Source organism: Strigops habroptila, chromosome 4 (assembly GCF_004027225.2).
Source record: "Strigops habroptila isolate Jane chromosome 4, bStrHab1.2.pri, whole genome shotgun sequence".
Lineage (NCBI taxonomy): Eukaryota > Metazoa > Chordata > Aves > Psittaciformes > Psittacidae > Strigops > Strigops habroptila.
This window is the reverse complement of record NC_046358.1, coordinates 44027361-44047545: the sequence shown is the minus strand read 5'-3', so window position 1 is coordinate 44047545 and position 20185 is coordinate 44027361. Positions and strand designations below refer to the sequence as shown.

Genomic DNA, 20185 nt, shown 5'->3' with positions numbered 1-20185 from the left:
TCTAACTTATCTATTGTTTATTCATGCTGAGGAATACAGAGATTTAAAGAATTTATTGCAGAAAGCTCTCTGAATTTAAACATGGCACATACAAGTATCTTACGATATTGTGATGGCACGAGAGACACATCAGCTTCTGACAAGCTCATCTAGGGGATTGGGGAGGACATGAGGTTATCCCTTTTCTAAGTTATTCGACATCTGGGTTTCTCCTTCTACAATGTTTTGACACAAGTTAATTGCCAGCTTCATTCATGTGAGTGGGTGCTTTTAAAGGCAGCACTGCAAGAATTCATGTACTTCTTAAAGAAGCAGAGTACCCTATACCATTTCCAAAATGATATCCCTGCTTGGTTTTGCTAGCAGTGTTGGTAAATGTGTATATTTGGCTTCACTTGACCCAGTGAAGCTTCATCTGTCATGCCAGAGAGTAGGGACGTCACACTGGATGTAAAGGACATTGAAGAAAGGGAATCGGCTAGTGTATTAAAGTGAGTGTTAAGTAACAATAATATAAACCCTTCAGAAAAACAAAGGGAGTAATTTTAAAGGGGCAGATTACTTCTGGCAGTTTTGCCTTTTGGTTCTGTATTCTCATCAACATTTTAAACATTCAATTTCAAATATCCACAGAATTCACAAATAAGACAGGAAATCCAATACTTTATTGATGCTTACAGGCAGAAAAATGAAAAAGCTCTGATTTAAATGGTCAGGCTGGCCATCCTTCATGCTATCATTCTTTTAAATCCCTGTGCTCCAGCAGTTTGTTCTGAGACTTGCAACTCATCTGATTCCCACTTCTGAGAACTAAATTCTCTGAAACAAGTAGATAAGCTGGTTATGATTTTATGACAGTACTTTGATTAGCAGGTGATCCTGCTACTTGAGTCAAGTGAAGTAAGTAATTATTCTATTCTACAGTATTGCTGTTCAGGTACTATTGGCAACTGTTTTTTTTTCATACTAAGCAACACAGAGATTGGATACTTAAAGGAAACTATAATTCTCTTGGGGGAAAAAAGTAAAAAATAATATCTGGTCACTTTGTACATGGCAGGTCTCCAAGTACATGCTGAATTGCAAAAATATAACACATTTGAAAAGAATATTTATGTGTCCTTTCTTCACTACATGTGCGGTATTTTTCTCCCATGTCAAAAAAACTGTAACCACAATTTACAAGTATATGCACAATCAAATTGCTATTGATTTAGCAATGCCTTTCTTTGATGTCCCTTGCCTTAACCTCATTTATAAAGCTGTTTTGCATTATTTCAAACTGTCAATGATTTGTGACTCATGAATATTCAAATCTAATTTGCACTTACCTTTTTTGCATGCATGCTTACTTGTAATATGTCTCATTTGCCCTTTGTTTTGTGTTTATTTGCAGATTGTTTAGTGAAGTAAACTCTGTTTTTAAAGTAATAGCATCTAGTTAAACACAAGTTGTGCAATTCTCACCTTACTACCGTTTTATATCACTGTAACTCCATTAACTTCACTAGTTTCTCCTGCTTAAGTAAAGAGAATGAGGCCCATGAACTCCTTCTGTTCTCTCTCTGTCCCTGAATTCACATCAACATCACTTAGCATGTTTCACTGGAATAGCAATGTTTTTATTTAATATTCCATTTAGAAAGAAATATCAAGACTAAGCCCTCTCATCCTAGTGTTTCACGCTTTACGACAGTTCAGATCTTCAGATCTGAGTAAAGATTTAGAATTCATTCCTCTGACTTATAAGTGCTCACTGATAACACTTCACTAACAAAGGAAAAAAATACTTCATTTGACTTATTTTTGTGGCTATGGTAAATCCAGTAGAATAAATCCTCAAATGAAGAATACTTATATAATAGTATGGCCTTCCCCAGGAAACAAAATGATCAACCTAGAAGTATAATAATTGCAGCACAGGGAGTCTGAAATCCCATTCTTTGCATGCTTGCTAATCTAAAACTAAAATAAATAAATAAAAAGTCTGTTGAACTGTTAGGTGAGTGAGGAAAGCAGGATCAAGATCTTTGTGTCGTTTTTCCCATGCATGGAAGATTATGTAATGAAAGCAATGCCTCTCAAATACTACGAATCTTGCTAGATGTTTATTTCTGGAACAAACAGTTACCAGGAACATATTGGCTGCAGACAGGACCTTCTTCAATAAATGAAGTCTGGAAACAACAGCAAAAAGAAATGTGCTTTTGGATCAAACAATATGATCTTACTTGAGTATCAAAAGCCATTTGCCAGGGGAAGTGATCTGAAGTTAAACCAGGGAGGAGAAGAAAGGCAATTGATGATTTTCTGCAATGTTTGAAAGCTGAAATTAACCTACAGTGACAAAACTGGTTATGTTCCTGGGTTCATACTGCAATCCTATTTACAAAGCAGCTGTAGGGGGTTCAGCTGGCTGGTGTTTTGATCATGTTTATGACCATATACATGAACATTAAAGCAAGCAGGATTTTTCTTTGAACAAGTATTAGGTGGATACGTTTCTTTTATGGATCAAATCCTGCTCATTCAGAGGCAGAATGAGGCTTTGGATGGATACCTGTACAAAACAAAAGCATGCTGGCACAGACACAGATATTTCTTGGGCACCTTTATTATTCATTTAGTCTCCTGTTTAAATAACTTCAACCAACCTGTTGGGAAATAGTGCAAGTGTGATTCTTAGGCTGGAAACTGTTTGCCTAAGCTATTCTTGGTGAATATTTTGAAGTAAAGAGAGCTCTACCTCTGAGGACTGATTGTACTGCCCAGATCTGATGTGGGGTTCCCAACTGGGAATAAGAGATCCGAGCCCATAAAATATGGCTGCATTCATCCAAGAGTTCATTTCAAATGAATAGTTTTCTCAGCTCTTCCATAAAAGAGAAAAATATTTCAAATGTTTATTTTTAGCTTTGCACATGAATAATAGAAATAAAATGATACGACTATTTAATGTGAAACAATTTTTTAAAAGTATCTCATATATACTTTAATAATTAGTAGGGCCTTTTTTTTCAGTAATGCCAGGACCATGTTTTTAAATGGCATGTCTCAGCTGTTATGAAGTCCAAGGTAAAGTCATGTGCCCTCAAACACCCAAGAAATAGTGTTATCCAGTATGACACATGCCTAGATATGTCTTACTGTGATCATAATATAGCCTCAAGGTAAGAGTGAAGGACAATCACTTGTGTGTTATTTTTTCAATGCTGTTTATGTTTATCTATGTTAAAAAAAAAAAAAGCTTCTGCTAGAGCTATTTATGTCATTGATCAATAGAACTATTAGTGATGGTTTATAAATGCATGAGACATTTTAAATTTAGCATGTACTTTAAAAATGAAATCTATTAGAAGAGTAACTTGATCATGTTTCATTACTGAAAAGCCTGTTCATTTTGAAAAACACTTTTGAAAAAGCAAAATGTACCACCATGACATGAGAGATACTTAAAGTGTCAAAAAATACTCATAGCTGTGAATCACCAAAGTATGAATTAAAGAACTGATGTTTTCTTGTGCTGAGAGCTTACTGCAAGGGTTGTGACTGTCCATGATTACTATCAGTAGGACCTGGCAAGCTGACTACTTCGCACAGGCAGACTTGGCAACCTGCAAAACTACCCTACAGAATCCCACCCTATGTCCTTACTTCACGTTCTCCTCCAGTCATATGGGACAGAGATTCGGGCTTGAAGATGTTGAAGGTGGTTAGCGTGTAAAACATTGTTAACCGAGATTCACAGCATTGAGCTGTTTCTCTGTGAACTTTTGGTCCCCCTAATAGGTGACGCCTATAGACCCTGGCAGCCTTTCTTATGAGCAAGGATTAAAACTGGTAGCATCTCAGTATCTAGATTTTTGGACCTGCTTTGTTATGCAGTGTCATGCTATAGGACAATTTCTTTTCTAATGTGCTAACATTACAGTCAGTGGTGGTACAGCACAGATGAGATGTGCTGTTTGAGTTTATTGGCTAACTGTAATGGGAAAAACATGGTGAGTGGAAATATGTAAACACAGTAAGACAGTTGGATATACAATTTAGACACAGGGTTTGTTGTTTGGAATTCAGAGTGGACTCTGCCCTTTAACACCACTACCAGGGAGAATATATCGTCTAATTCACCGTGAATATAGATGCACAGATTCTTTTATTCTAACATGGAAAACCTGGTGATGTCCAAGAACATGTTAAGACTAGTGTTGTCCCTCTGCTTCCTCTTCATTGGTCCCATAGAGACCATTTTATCCCATGAGAACTGGATCTTCTCTGCAATGTTACTGTGAGTCATCCTGCTCAACCTGCCAAGACTCAAATGGAAGCATAAAATTTTCAAAATTATGAACAACAGAGGGAAAAAATAAAGTGAGAATAATCATGGAGGATTCACCTTCATATAATAATATATTTTAAGTAATGTATTTTCCCTGACTTACCTTATACCTGAGTTTCATTGCCTTGCATTAGTGAGGTAATTAATTTAGCAAGAGAGATGAAAGGAGCCAAAGAGATGACAGTAGGCATGTGTGAGAAAGAAGGCAAGTGTAGGTCTGCAATAGTGGGCAGTGGAAAAGTGTTTTCAACATGCATTTTATAAATCTTAAAAGAGTGTAAAGGAGTACATACAGAGCAGAGGGAGATGTGGTGCCTTTTCTAATCCTTCATCCATGATTGTGTCCTGGTTGTCTTCTGGTAACAGGAAGGGCAAAGTCCTACAGTCCAAGGCAGCATGTCTAATTTTCTTGTGTAGCTTTGATCACTTACTGAGGGGTTAAACTAAAAAAACCCTAAATTAATATGTATCCTGCTTGGGTAGGAGAATATATATATTTTTTATATATATACACACACACACATATATATATATGTACTTCTTTTTAGACCTAGGCTTCTTAGGGGAAATGCTGTCTGCAAGGGCTATTCCGTGAGCTGGGAGTGCTGTACTAAACCTCTGGGGCAAATGTTTGCACTGAATTGTTGAAAAAGTCTGAGATTGGCAACACCACCCTGCCCTTGGCTAATGAGCCTTCCCCGAGAGAATATCAAGTGCAATTACCTTTCAGGGAATACAACATACCAAAGAACCACGGACCCTGCAGAGAAAAACGAAACACACATTCGTAGGTAGAAACCGCTATGAATCAGCATTAATTATCCAATAGAGGGAACAGGGTGGCAATAAGTCTCCGTTCCTGACTCACACCATAGATCACAGCAAATGTGAGCTACTTATAGAAAAAACATTGGCAAAGTTCAACTTGCCCTAACCCCTTCCCCTCCCGTGTACACTGCTGCACTCGAGTGGTGCTGGGCACAAGTTTGCCGACCTCCAGTTTGGAGGCGGCTGGGAGAGGTGACGAAGGGGCTGGTGGCCATGAGGGACTCGTGGACCTCAATCAGCGTAACGGTTACTCTAACTCCAAGACTCATTCAAGGTCTCCCCACGTGCCGACGCGGCCGCGGACACCACGCTTCCCCACAAGCCCTTATGGAGGCGGCCTCCGGCTTCAGATCCGGGGGAACCTCGTTCCCCCACGGCCACTTGCCCCGGCACATGCAGAAACGGGGAACGGTTCCTGGCGCTCGGGCTCTGCTGTGCACATTCCCAGGATGGAGACCAGGCGGGACGGGACGGGGGCGGGGGGAGCGGGAAAACCTCTTATTTTGGGCCCAGCGATTGGAAAAACTTGGAAAGTGCATGTCCAGAACTGAAGAGATGCGAAGGCTGCCGGCCGGCGCCGCGGCTCCTCAAGCCTGCGCCTTCGTGCTGAGGCGCACCCTCCTGTGGGCAGGGCCTATGCACGGAGGCTCCGCGGCGGCGGAGCGGGGCTGGGAGCGCAGGCCCCCGCAGATCCCGGCCGCTGCTGCCCTGCGCGGCGCTGGGGCGGCTCCCCGGGGAGCCAGGAAAACCAGCCGCAAACTCTTCGGACGTGAAAACGGCGCGGAGAAGGGCCGGCTGCTTTGCTGAAACGAGGCACACAGATATTGAGTTTGTCAGGGATCATAAAACGTGAATTGATTATTCAAACAGCCATTGATTATAAAAGAATGCTTACTGCAGCGATGGGAAAGGTTAAAAGGAAATTGACCCTCTGCGTACGTGACATAAAGTCATTAGGTAAATGAGATATTCATGCAGGGTGTAATCAAGGTCACGTTAATTTTATTTGCGGTATTCAGCTCAAATCCGGAGCTTCGTTTGGGGGCGGCAAATCGTCCCCGAGGGAGCCGAAACACCAGGTAGATCCCAGGTGCCGTAAAAAAAGGTAAATACAAGCCAAGGAGGCCAGCGAATCCCTTCGAAGACCCGTGCCCACGGCGGGCCCGAGCCCCAGCCCGGGTGCGGCGGCGGGAGCGGTTACCGTGCCAGTGCCAGCGGAGAGGCGCTGAGAGCGGAGCGACGCTCAGGATCGGGCCTCGCCGGAGGGATGTTCTCACCTCTCTGAGCCTGGGTCGCCTCCTCTGAGCCGGGGGAGAGCTAGAAGTGCCGGCGATGTCAAGGTCTCTCGCCTCTCCCGCGCAGGATGAGAATGTGTAAAAAAATTAGATTTATTTATGCACATATTTATCCCCTCTAATTATAGAAATTAATCCTCTTACTTATGACTAAAAGGTAACGTCTAAGGCGTCCCTTTGATGTTTAACAGCATCATTTGTGGCTAACATTCCAACTGATTAACGAATAATTGTTGTTAAATGCTTTACAAGTGGATAGTGTTTAATTGAGAGGCATTCATAATTTTACGGCTTACCACAAAATGAAACGTAATTAAAAACGCAGGAATTTCCGACTGATTTTATTCCAATTATGTTTATTGTTCAGACTAATTACTGCACGAGATGGGGTACTTTCCCCCATCTCTCAGTGGCACAGGTCTCCCAGATACACCCTTGCAGGTTTTTCTTTTCCAGGTATCAGCTCGGGACCGCTTCCCGCAGCCTCCGCTAACCCCCAACTTCCCCCTTGTCCCCCCCCCCCCCCCCCGATAATTAAATGCTCCAGCCTTTTCTTCTCTCCTCCGTGCAACACCTTGGGATGTGAGAAAGTGATGGCAGCTCTCTTCCCTCGGAGCTCGAAGTAATTGTAGAAGGGCTGATGAATTTCTTGAAGAAACACTTGCCACACACTGAGGAAACCATCTCCTAGCAGGATTTTACAAACCAAAGTAAACAAAGCACCCCAGGGGCGATTTCCTCCTTTTGCGCAGCTTACTTCTCAATTTACCTCATAAGGGATCACAAACACACACACACGAATTACAACAGAAATCTGGGGAAGATCTGGTCTGGGGAAGATATTCTGCATGAAAAGCAGCAGAGAAATTGGAAGTGTTTAAAGGAAGGGACGGTCATTAAAATACCTGCCCGGTGTGCTGCCATTTCCCAAACCAACTTCTCCTTCTTCCCCATGAACTCAGAAATGTCTTCAGCATCTCTTTAAACACACGTATCTCTGGGGAAAAGAAAAAAAAAACCAAACGAAAAAAGAAAAAAAAAGAAAGAAGACAGGCACCCCCACACCTCAGGTCCACCTTACCAACGCCTTTAAAATACCCTCATCCTCCCGACAGGGGTGGGAAATAAAGTTACTTTGCTAATTTCACTGTTTGCTTGATCGAAGAGACTTTAGAGTGTAAATGCATTTATTTATTCCTCAGTTTTTCTACCCTTCAAATGGGCTCTCGGAGAAAATTAGAGAGGTGCCTGAACCCAGCTAATAACAAATCAGCGCTTACAGTTAAAGCGAATAATCAGACCCTGATAAAGTGGGGGGCGGGGACGGACGGGCATCAAATGCCCAATACTGCATCCAATTTGCTTTTTCTTTTGGGCTTCAACCCGTTAAGAAAGGATCACACACACGTTTATTGCTGCTTTTGTCTCCTTCTTTCTAGGGGGACGAAGCCCCGCTTGTGTGTTGCGGCTTTCTGTGAGGGTTCCGCACTCGCAGGTGGGCTAGGGCTCGGCTGTCTCCCCACTCAGGTCCTCAATCCTCCCGAAGGGTTTCATCTAGGTGTGAGGGTAGGAAAGTGTTTAAATCCTACTGAGGAAATAAAGGGGGGAGGGACGGGGGGGATTCCCTCTTATGGCAAGTTAGAAACAGCCCGAGCTTTCCAAAGGGAGGTTTAAATTGGACTTAACGGAGCAATATCTCTACTTTTTTTTTTTTTTTTTTTTTTTTTTTTTTTTCCCCTTCAGGTATGAGTCCTGAATCCTTTCATTAAACTGACATAAATTTCCAGAGATGGAGAAAAGGAGGGGTATCTGGGGTGGACATTTTATGTAAATGAGCAAATCCGAAATGTATTACAAATCCACTGTAATAAAACTGACAGTTTTGACAGTATTGACAACATAAATATATGTTGGAACACAGCACTTTCAGACACTTAACCGATAAAGCAATAAAAAGATTCGACTACAATATTTCAAATAATCGACATTGATGTTTTGATACATCATTTTTATACCTCGAATCGATCTATCACTCTGTGGCCGGTCAATTTTAAGTAAAAATCTGCTGCAATTATTTACGCTATTGCCAATGACGACCTAATAACTGTTTTCAATTAATTACAGCAAAACTAAGCATTATGAGGACTAACCGGCCGCATATTCCATTGTGCGGTCCTTTGCATTTCTTGTACGGAGAGCAAACACATATATGTATATGGCATTCTCTTTGTGGGATCAAAAGAAAGACGTACAAAGGCGATCACAATCTTTAAGGGTGGGGAAAAAAAAACCCAAAAAACAAACCCATCTTTCCTTCGGGAACACACCGCCGGCTCCCATCACGTCCTTCTAGGAGACGCGCTATACTATTTTGTCAGATCTTTCTCTGTGCAATATCAAACCGGGCTCCTAAGATTTCTTTCGGTTTTTTTCCTTTTTCCCTTTGGGCTGCGCGCTGAATCCCACTTCAAACAATGGGCCGAGCAGTTCTTGGGGGGAAAAAATGGGGAAAAAAAAAAAAAAGAAAGAGATTCGTGCTTGGAGTGCTCGCCTGTGTGTTGTGAGGTTCTCCTTATCATTTCAGAGGAGGTAGGAGGATATTGTTCTCTCCGGACCGAGAACTCCAGTGTAAAAAGGAGAGCGCTCCTCTTCTGGAGTTTTATAGGCAGCTGGAGAACAAAAGGTAATATTTTAAGTGCGCGAGAGCAGAGCTCTGAGAGGAGTTTGGAGCCTTCGCGGATGCTCTGATACCCCACTAAAGCGATTTAGTTTGCCCTAACTGTCCTTTTTGTTAGGATGTCATATTGGAAAGATGGATTTTGTTAATGCTTCGGGCTTCTTCCAACAAAGGCAAACTAGGTTTTTAGCTGCCTCGGTGGAAGCAGCTGCACTGTGTTAGCGGGGAGCCCTGGCAGGTATTTTACTCTCCCTGGTTTATGATGGAAACAGGCGCGTTGGCTGTTTATGGGCTTCACTTCTACAAACCTCCCAGCCTAAGACATAATAAAAAAAGCCGCGCTCTGGTCTGACATCAGCGCTTCACGCGCACCAAGGCGAAGGCGTCCCCCCGTTCCCCTTCCCGCCGCGGCCCGCAGCCCGCCTGCTCGATGGAACGCGGGGAGGTGGCAACGCCAAACCAAGCGCTCGGAGCCGCGCGGGAGGCGGAGGCTCGAAGCGGTCCACAGTGCTCCGCACCGCTCCGCGCCCCTGGAGCTGCGCGGGGACCGGGGCCTTGCGAGGCAGCGGGATGGTGCTGGAGCCCCGCCAGGTAGCGCTAGAGGGCTGCCGGTGGCACCGCCGCATCCCGCGGGGAACCCGGCAGCGGCGGTCGGAGCCCCGCGCCGAGCGGAGACACGGCGGAACAGGGGCAGGCGGACCGCGCATCGCTCCGGCTTCGTGGGGGAGTTGAGGGGGGTTCTTTTTTCTTTAAAAGAAGAGGGAGGGGTGGAAGAAAGAGAGTTAAAAAGGAAGTTCGCAGGTAAATCCATGAATCTCCTCCTAACCCAGCTCCCAAAGATCTCAGTCACACAGCAGTCGAGGTCAAGATAAGTTCACCGTGATGGGCTATCACTGACTTTACGGACTGAATTGAAAGGTTTTAGAAAAATTGTAGGTGGGTGAAAAGCGACGTACACCATCGGCGGTGGCTGGGGGGAGGGCTTAGCGGACCGAAAGGGCGCAGACTGAACCCAGCGACCTGCAGAACCGGGACTGTGCGGCATTGCCCAGGGGCACCCGAGATGGCACCTCTGAAGTCCCGCCGTCGAGGACTTAAAGTGGCTAAAACGCATAAAAAGTGACTCAAGTTGTGAGAACTAAGCGTAAAGGCAAAGGAAAGTGTGGTAAAGAGCGATTTTGGGGGTAGGAGTTTAAACCGTGGCATAATCCCAATTATAAAAAGGAAAAGGTACTGTTTACACCCCGCACTTCGCCCTGCGAGCAAAACAAAAAGGAAAATCCCCGTGGATTTTACTACGGGGTCCCGGTGATGTAATCCTGCAGCCACATTTTAACAGGCAGATTGCTTTCTTCAGTAAATGACACGTTTCCTAGAACGATAGTTCACGATGAAACGCATATGCACAATTTGTCGTCCCGTTCCGCGATATCCTTATCCCTTCCACGGGGAGCTTTGCCTGGAAGTGTAGCCCCTGTATTTGCGAACACAATGGCATCCCTCCGAAATACTTGAACTCAGCGCACAAACAAACAAACATTGAATAAAGTTACAAACAAGATTAAGGTTCAAGTTATTTGTCCCTGTAGCAAGGCGTCAATTGTTCTAACAGATGTAGGGGCGCTAAGAGGATTTAAACCACGCGAATTTAATAAACCAGATTAGCAATAGGTGCTTTCCACAAATGCTAGGAACCGTAAAGTAAATCTAGCCTAAATTACCCGTCAGACCGGAGCATCACTTACAAGGAGTGCAGAAAATTTCCAAAGGGGGCCAACAGGGTTTCCTGCAAGAGTGGCTTGTTCCACATCCCCAACTCTCCTTCCCTACCCCCCCCCAAAAAAAAAACAAAAACCAACAAACAAACAAAAAAAAAAAAAAACCGCAACAAAACTTTCTATTTGCATCAAATCTTGCTTTAGGCACAGACGCGCGTACCAAACAGCGGTCCAAGGTCCCCGGCGGCATATATTCCTAAAATCTGAAATATTACCTGTTGTGCCATCCGCTTTTGCAAGGCTGTGGAAAAAGAGAAGGAGGGAGCGAGAGAGGCAAATCTCAAAGCCAGCAAAGGACTAAGATGCCACACTTCGGAAAGGCTGATTGAAAACAGACTCTTCTTAAGTTTTAGAGGATTTTCTCTCTCCCTCCCTCCAAGGGCTAAGAAGCCGATTTGGGAGTTTGAAGGGAATAGGTTTCAGAGTCCATATTTGTTCTGGTGCACTTGTAAAATGCGATTTGAAGAGGATCTTTAGCCCTCTGATTGTCTTTGTATTGTTTTTCTTGAAACGGATCTTTTGCCCTTAATGAATCCCCACACAGCTGGACAGCTCCTGCTCGGACACTGAGAGCGCTAACCCCAAACTGACCCCAATTTGACACCACAAGATGAAATTTTACCGCCTGTTAAAACCATTTCCAGCCTAGGCAAAAGGAGCTGGCTGTTGACTGAGATGCACTTCCATACCGGACACCTCATTTCTCTTTGGACCTTGAGCTGATTTAAAAAAATAAAAAAATAAAAAAATAAAAAGAGGGGGGAGGCAAAAAAAACCCAAACACACACACACAGAGACCCCACCGACTCGTCTATCGTACTTTTCCTGGAAACAGCCTTCGCTGTGAAATTGATGCACGAGAAATGGAAAATAACCAATTTAATTTTCCCAAATTATTGTTTTAAAAGAAGCATGTCACCAGGCTGGGGGGAAAGGAAAAAAAAAGTAAATAAAAAATGACCTAAGACTGTGGAAGCCTCCACCCCCTGCACGCACGAATCCCATTTTCCTCCGCGTTCCCAACAGCATCTTTGTTAATAGCTGAGCACTTTCACTTAAGGACGCTAAATTGAGATTCCTTTTTAATGGCTAAACTGTAGCGCTTTATAAACCATGTTCTCTGTGTGCTTTAATCCACTGGGATAGTGAAGAGGAAAAAGGCTCCAACCCTTTTCACGGGGGGAAAAAAAAAAAAAAAAAGACACAGGAGGAACGTGAAAGCCCTTCATTTACCATGTGAAATTTCACTTTTCTACCAAGTTAAAATAATTTTTTAAAGTTGGTCCGTGTCCCAGATTACACACATGCACAGCAGGGTGAGCCAGCGCAGGAGGTTAATTAGTTTAAGAGGGGAAAAAGAAAGAAAAAGAAAAAAAAAAAAAAAAGGGACAAGTGAAAGGAGCAGCATTGAACACTGCAAAAATCTTTGGCTGCTTTTTTTGCAGCTTTGATTTTAGATTGCTTTCTAACAATTTCTCAGTCAAGAGAACCGATACCTACAGGGACTTCTGCGAGAAACAGAATCATGAAATAAACAAAAATCAGGTCTAAGATTATATCCTAAGTAATGAAGCTCTTTTCTTTTTCTATGGGAGTCAAGTAATCTAAAAACTTCTTTTTGAAAGGAAAACTGATGAACTTCTCCCACAGCTTGAGGTCTGAACAAATACATGGAGCCTTCAATGGAGCTAGATTACTTTTGCACGGCCACGTTACAAGTAAAGACCTCTTCTTTAGTGATACCGAAACTATTTGAAAAGAGACACACTTGCGTATCTTAAGAAGCAAGGCTCCCGGTTTGCACTGCCTCGGTTAAAAAAACAAGTTTGGAAGCTACAAATATTTAAACTACATCCTCTAAGCTGGCTGTATGGGCTGTATCACAACCAAATGATTCCACACAAGTTAAGAAATCTGGCATCTTTTGGGGCAGGGTGGGGAGAAGGAAAAAAACCAAATAGCATTCAACGATGACTAGATCTCTTAAAAAAATCTGTCAGAAAACTACAGCTGTAAAAGTAGGAACGGATTTGCATAACCTACTGCTCTGTAGGTCTCCGCGCACCCAAAGGATTAGCCAAGCATTCATTACCATGAATATCTTGAATTACTTTACCGATTTATACGACAGAGTATAAAATACTGCACAAGAAGACTGCCTTTTTCCCTGCGAAATGAATCGACTTAACCACTGCTTGAAAGCGATCTACATACTAAGGGCTTTTTTACTCACCTCTCTTTACAGTCCCATGAAAGTCAGTCACAGCAATTCAGTTGCTCTTAGGACTAGCTTTAATCTTGGAGGAGATCCTCTGGAAAAAAAAAAAAGGAAAAAAAAAAAGGGGGGGGAGGAAACCCCAAACCCGGGTCTGCTCTCCAGCTTCTGTCTGGTTTTAAGCAGGGCGCAACTCTGGCTAAAAGTAGGAGAGGGACTTTTCTCCGTATTGCCACCATATTTGCAAATACAGCCCTGCTCTGCTCTGCAGGGTTCGGCGCTATCGGAACACGCAGGAATGCCCACTGGCGTTTGTCAGCGCTCCACACTATCTTTCTTTATATGTGAGGGCTGATTTCCCGCAGACATCATTGTTATGATGGCTCATTTAATCAAACTGTTTAATTGCTCCGGTAATCACTATCATCATCACAGGTACTCAATCATTCATCATTTTGGAGGGGTTTATTGACCTCTGGAGCTCATTCCCTACGCCTATTAAAAGCAGGCCAAATATCTGTAACTAACCCTTGGGTCATTTTCTTAAAGTTTCAGGAAAAAAAAAAAAAAAATCTTACAATCATCGTCATCACCACGAAAAGCAAAGCAAACTAAACCAAAACCTAACTGAATAAATAATATTTTTCTGCCGTGTATTTTAAAAGCCAGCTATGTATTCACAACCGGGTACATAATCATTGATAAATCCCACTATTAACGGGATAGTCTGGTTTAGATTTTATGTGCAGGGGACCGTGAACGAGGGTGGGGGGTTGGGAAGGACAAAACTGCAGCAATCGATAGTTTGACCATCGCTCCTCCCCTAAACTTCAAGCATCCCCCATGATTGATGATCCCGGCCAGCTTTAGTAATTGACTGCTCTGAGGTAAGGCTGGGGTAGCTCCGGCAAAGCGATTGGGCGAGACAAACACCAAAATTAACGTGTCTCTGTGTGTGTGTGTGTGTGAGTGTGTGCTTGGAAAAGTTCATTTGGTGCTCTAGGGTGGGGGATGCATCAGCTCACTTAATTTGCTAAATAACCCCACCGTAATTAGCACTACCATTAGAAGGCATTACCGAGCTAATACTTCAGCAGACATTCCACAAGCGCAACGTCGATCTACGGCAAAGTCCAGCTACACGCACACGTAAACGCAGCGCTCACCGCCTGGTCCGCTCAAAACGAACATGCAAACAAAAAAATCTACGTAACATCTGGATTTCTACCACAAAAAGCTGAGCATGACTTTGTTTTTAAGCCCTTTTCAAAGCCTGGCAGCCTAATCGCAAAACTAAAAGGGATTTCCCCCTCTTTCCCCCCCCCAACCCCCCCCGCCTCTCCCTCTACATCCACAGCGTGCTTGATCGCAGCGATCACTTAAGGAAGAGCGGTGCCAAACACGGTTTGAATGAGCCGTTCTCTTCATACCCTGGAAAATTAATTTTTAGAGAAGCACAATGAATGGTGAGCGGGCAGGACCTCCGCTCGCAGCGCGGGCGCTGCCGGAGCCGCGGGCACCCGGCCGGGGCGGGATCGCCTCCCGGGGACGGCCCCCCCGCTCCCCGTAGCCTTCCGTGCCCCCGGGCTCGCGTCCCCTCCGCGGCAACGGCGACAGCCGGCGATTTACACCGGTAATTCAGCGCGTAAATCAGACCGCTAAACACCGCGGGTAATCGGAAGGTATTTGGTTGCTAAAATAATCTAGCGCAAACCAACCCGGGGCTGGGCTTCTATCGCACTTTTCTTCTCGCTCTCTGCAGTTTTCCCCTGCCTCTCCCCCCCTCTCGCACACACGCACTCTCCCTGTCCTTCCTCCCCTCCCTTCCTCCCTCGCTCCCTCCCTCCCTCTCTCGCTCCCTCCCTCCCTCCCCGCTCCCTCCCTCCCTCCCTCTCGCTCGCACGCTCGCTCGCTCCTTCCTACACGCGTTGCTTCGCTCGGGGCAGGGGCTGCTGCGCGGCTCCCCCCGCGCGGCGCCGCGGCCGCCCCGCCGGCGCGCTGCGCATCCCCGGCTCTCAGCCGGCTGGGGCGCCCCCGCCGCCCCGCGCCCGCAGCCCCGCGCCCGCCGCCGCGCCCGCCGCTCCCCGCCGCCGCCGCCGCCGCCGCTCCCCGCCGCCGCCGCTCCCCGCCGCCGCCGCCGCCGCGCTGCAGGACTGGCTATGGCCACCACTACTTCCGGGTTCCGTCACTTCATTCTCCCGCCGATCAGCGCTGCAAAACTGAGCCTCTTCTATAAGGCAGCCAGCAGCCAACCTGCCAACACTTACTGACACTCACTCATCTCAGAGCGCGAGGGAGAGAGGGAGACAAAATACCTGCCGGGAGGAGGAGGAGGAGGAAAGGAGAAAAAAAAAAAAAAAAAAGGGAGAGAGGGGGAAGTCCGCGCTTTGCAAACTATTCCATTTTTCTTCGCATCTTTCCCCACCCCCCTTCACAGTACTTAAAAAAAAAAAAAAAAAAGAAAAAAAAAAAAAAAACAAACCAACCAACCAACCCTATAGCGATCCTAAAAGGCAAAACCCGAGCGCGGAGTTACTGGAAGAAGAAACCGGGGTTAAAAAGATTCCTCCTCTCTTCTTCATCATCATCAACCGTCATTCATTCACTACCTTGACATTCCCTGGCTTTGATTGACAGCTGGAGTGGCAAAAAGCCATGAGACACGACAGTTTGGTTACATGTGGGTTGCTGACGGGCCGATCGTAACCTTCAGTTTGGGGGCTTGACAATTTTTTTTTTTTTTTTTTTTTTTTTGCGCGTAGAGAAAGAAAAAAGGAAAAAGAGAGAGAGAAAAAGGAAAGAGAGAAAGAGAGAGAAAAAAGAAGAAAACACAGAAACTCATCGTGGTTCTTGACTGTTTTTTATCTATTCTTGTTGTTGTTATTGTTGTTGTTATTATTATTATTTACCCATATTGGAGGATAGGAGAAGTCTATAAGTGGGTTGCAAAAAAAAAAAAAAAAAAAAAAAAGGAAAGGAATCTTCTTCACTCTAAATCACTTTCTTTGCTGGACTGGGATATTAAATATACGACACATCCAGGAGTTTATTGGAGCGCAGACTGATGGCGCAAAGGGTAGGTTTAAATCTCCAACACTTACCTATATATAAATCCTCTCTTAAGAGGGGCCTGTCCGATTTGCTCTCCTCTGTTGCTGCTGCTGATGGCGGCCACTATTAAAAAATAGCAGCAAAAATTATTCACTAGCTTTTTGTGTGCGTGCGTGAGTGTCTCTGTGTGTGTGTCTCTCTCTGCAATTGTTCCACACTTTTTTCCTCTCTAGCTTTTCCCCCAGCAGCGCGATTTCCCTGCTCCCTGCCTGCTCAGTAGCACGGGTTTCACAGGGGAAAGCTTGCTGCTGCTGCTACTGCCGCCGCCGCCGCTACCGCCGCTGCCTAGGAAAGGCTGAGAAATACATATGTGTGTGTGTGTATATACGAACGTATATATATGTATACACATATAGCTGCTTTCTTCTTTTTTTCTCCTTTTTTTTCTTTTTTTTTTTTTTTTTTTTTTTCCCTGTCTCTGGCTTTGACAAGGACAAGGGGAATTGCTACTAAATAATGTTTCTGGTAACTTTCAGATTATTTCCCCCTTTATCTCCCCCCTCCCCACGCACCCTACCTTTCCTCTCTCCTTCCCAGTGTTGATTTATTCACATAGTTGCTTTCGATTCTGCTTGTTTATTCATTTCTACTTTTTGTTGTTGTTGTTGTTCTTCCTTTCTAACTCAGGGTAACTCTAGTTTCTCCCCTCCGTTTCCTTCCTTTCCATCCCCGTTTCCTTGCGAGGGCTCCCCTGCCCGTGCCGAAGAGGAGCGGCTCCCCCCGCACGCCCGGGCGGGCACTCACACACACAATTTCCCCCTTCACCTCTGCCCGCACTCCCACTCCTCCCTCAGCCTCTCCAGCCTCTGCTCCCGGTCCCAGTTGATTTCATTTTGCACATTTCTCTCTCCGTTGTGGCTGTTCTTGTTTTGTTTTGCTCTGTTTGTGTCTGTCCGGGTGCTTTACTCTCCTCTGACTTTTGTTGTTGTTGTTTGTTTGGTTTTTTATTCCTCTCTCCCTCTCTCTCTTTCTCTCTCTCTTCCCCTCTTTCTCTTTCTTTCTTCTCTTCCGGCCCGTTTTTTGACAGTACGATGAGCTGCCCCACTACGGCGGGATGGACGGAGTAGGGGTGCCGGCGTCCATGTACGGGGACCCCCACGCCCCTCGGCCGATCCCCCCGGTGCACCACCTCAACCATGGCCCGCCACTGCACGCCGGGCAGCACTACGGCGCACACGCCCCGCACCCCAATGTCATGCCGGCCAGCATGGGCTCCGCTGTCAACGACGCCCTGAAGCGGGACAAGGATGCGATCTACGGGTAGGTGCCGCCGGGCCGCCCGGCGCCACGGCCGGGCTCCGCAGCGCCCGTGCTCGAGGAGCGGCGGGGCAGGAGCGGGGCGGGTGGCGGGGGCTCCCGCGGGGCCACGGCGGGCAGCCGAGCCCCGGAGCGGGGCGGGGAGGGGAAGGACGTTCCGGCGGGGAGTCTCCAGCAGCCCGCTCCGGAGAGAGACCAGCGCGGTGGCGGTGGCACTGCCACTGCCGGCAATTTCAGGAGGAGTGCGATCCCAGCCTGATTCTTAGCTGGGGTGCCAGCACCCACGGGAAACGGGTCCTGGAAACGCAGACCTCTCGGGGAGGGAGGCTGGGCTGGGGGGAGGTGTCGTTGTCTTGCTTTGTCTTTCTGTTTCTTCCCCCCCCCCCCCCCGCCTTTTTTCCCTTTTTCCCTTTTTCTCTCTTTCTCTCTTTCTTTCTTTTCCCCTGCGTGTTTTTTGTCTTTCTCGGAAAGGCCCCAGTTAGGAGTTCAGATAGGAGAGGCGGCTCTCGTTGCTCTGGGTTTTAGTTGGAGAAGTGTTGTTCTGGTGTTCTCCTCCGTGCCATAATAACACTCTTCCAACACTGTAAATAAAGAGCTATTCACATCGCGGAAGGTAGTAAGAATAAAAGGGGTTCACTTCTTGCAAGCAGCATTTCCCTGAGACAGGATAAATAAATACATTGGGGGCAATGAGCTGAGTTTTCTATTTAAGAAAGAAAGAACGCGAGGAAAAAGAAACACGTACCCAGCAAAACTCAAGCCTGTGCCAGGGCATTGCTCGGGGGCAATGACATCGATTCCCTTCAGTGCCTTTTAGAAAAAATACTAAATGAGCCTAAAAGGAGTGATAGTAACATCTATGACGGACTGTGGGGCCTTGATCAGGCACCAAAGGGGAAAAGAGACAAATGCATGCTTACTACTTAGCAGGCAGATAATTTTTTTTCTGACTACTCCAACTATGGGAAAATATTTCGCGAAGTGCTCCCTCCCTCCACCCCCTCCCCAGCTCACTTATCTGGACAGCTGGTATTTTACTTGGGTGTGCTTCCTAAGCCAGGAAACTTCACCACATTTTTGTTAGCAGGTCCTTAGAAAAATAGAATTGTGTATTAAGTAGTTTGCAGTTTGCCTAGCCGTGCTTCTCATTTTAGGTCATAGCTGGAGGGGAGGGATGGGATCTTCCAGGTTTCGCGTCATTTTAAGCTGTGGCGAAAAGTGGAAGATTCCCAGCTGAGCTGCTGCCTGCGGGAGCGGGTTTGGTGCCTGGTGCGTTAGGAGAGGTCACTTTCGTCTTCAGCTGTGGGGACCGTACGGGGGATGTAGCTCGGGCATTGCAGTTTCAAAAGGGGAAAAGAAAAAAAAATAAACCCAAACCTCCACCACCACCAAATCCAGCATTTTTATTTCTAACTGCTGTTCTCCCCTGCCCTGCCCTGCCCTGCCCGAAGCGGTACCGCGAGGCTGCAGAGCGTGGCTGTGTCCGTGTGTCCGTCGTGTCTGTGCGTTAGTGCATTTAAAAAACAAAACAAAACAAAACAAAACAAAAATACTTGTTGATTAGAGCTCTTCTTCCCCCCTCTCCCCCACCCCCTCCCCTCTCTTTGTGTGCCACTGCCCGGTAGGCACCCGTTGTTCCCCCTCTTAGCTCTGGTCTTTGAGAAGTGCGAGCTGGCGACCTGCACGCCCCGGGAGCCCGGCGTGGCCGGCGGGGACGTCTGCTCCTCCGACTCCTTCAACGAGGACATCGCCGTCTTCGCCAAGCAGGTCCGGCACCGCTCCCCCCGCCCGGCCCTTCCCAGCACCCCCCACCTCCTCAGCCCCTCGACCCGCACGGCCGGCCACTCGCAGGCGGCAGCCCCCCTGCTTTCATCCCCCCCAGCCCCCCGCGCCTCCTCTCCGGCCGCCGGGGGAGGGCAGAGGGAGCTGCAGACCTGGCCGGCACAGACCCTCCTCCGCAGGGAGCCCCTCCACAATGTCGGGCTCAGAGTCCCGGGCCTCGCGCTCCCGCGTTAAAGAAAGGGAAATGGAACTGCAGCCGGGTTTTGGAGGCAGAGGGAGCGGGGGAAAGGCAGGAGATCAAGAAGAGGGGGCTCCTGTGGCAAGGGCAGGCAGAAGCGGAGCGGGCCCTGCTCACACACGGGTGACTCCGGGGCGTCCAGCCGGCGTTTGGTCTGACCTGTCCCGGCTGGTTTGATCACAGGGGTTTTTCTCCCCCTTCGAGTGATTCCGTGACAGGGCTGAGGAGAGAAGCTGCAATTCACGCCGCTTTTCCTTCTTCTTGCAGGTCCGCGCCGAAAAACCACTTTTTTCGTCAAATCCAGAGTTGGACAATTTGGTAAGGCCTGCTCGCCCCCCTGCCCTGCCCTGCCCTGCCCCGCTGTCCCGCTCCCCTCCCGCCCGCTGCCTGAAAGCGCCCTCCACCGCCCGGGCACCCGGGCTGCGCGGCCGAGTAGGGATGCGAGGGGGTGGAAAGCTACCTTCGAGAGGCTTCAAAGAGCTGCACTTTTAAAGTGAGCCGATGCGAACTCCCGAGCCCCAATGCATTGATAAGCTGTGTTTGAAAGCCACGGGAAGCTAAAGTGAAGGAAATAACTGCTTAAGAAGAGAGAGATGGAGCTTTCTAACGTAATTCTTTTGCTAATGTGAACGATTTCAATATTCAAAGTGCCTAAATCCGCTTGT

General features: G+C 46.7%; 1 protein-coding gene and 1 long non-coding RNA gene across 13 annotated transcripts in view; one reads left to right on the top strand and one right to left on the bottom strand.

Moving 5' to 3' along the window:
• Positions 1-643: 643 nt before the first annotated feature.
• On the bottom strand, positions 644-14918 carry LOC115606190. 11 transcript variants are annotated; one of them, XR_004389907.1, is made up of 6 exons: positions 13151-13246; positions 7368-11636; positions 7037-7149; positions 6369-6516; positions 5063-5970; positions 644-4782 (listed from the first exon to the last, which is right to left on the bottom strand). It is a non-coding gene; the product is annotated as an uncharacterized LOC115606190 (long non-coding RNA). The 11 variants fall into 11 exon arrangements; XR_003990839.1 differs by adding an exon at positions 14851-14918 and having other exon boundaries at positions 5063-7149; positions 13151-14563; XR_003990843.1 differs by adding an exon at positions 13711-13820 and having other exon boundaries at positions 5063-7149; positions 13151-13229.
• A 586-nt stretch (positions 14919-15504) lies between these two features.
• The window catches only part of MEIS2 (Meis homeobox 2), a 173423-nt gene continuing 168742 nt past the window's right edge, over positions 15505-20185 (top strand). For both annotated transcript variants that reach the window (XM_030481671.1, XM_030481670.1), the window contains exons 1-4: positions 15505-16208; positions 17271-17503; positions 19126-19267; positions 19788-19838. In XM_030481671.1, the coding sequence (XP_030337531.1) occupies positions 16197-16208; positions 17271-17503; positions 19126-19267; positions 19788-19838 (438 nt within the window). In that variant the 5' untranslated portion in view covers positions 15505-16196. The remainder of the gene's footprint in view (positions 16209-17270; positions 17504-19125; positions 19268-19787; positions 19839-20185) is intronic.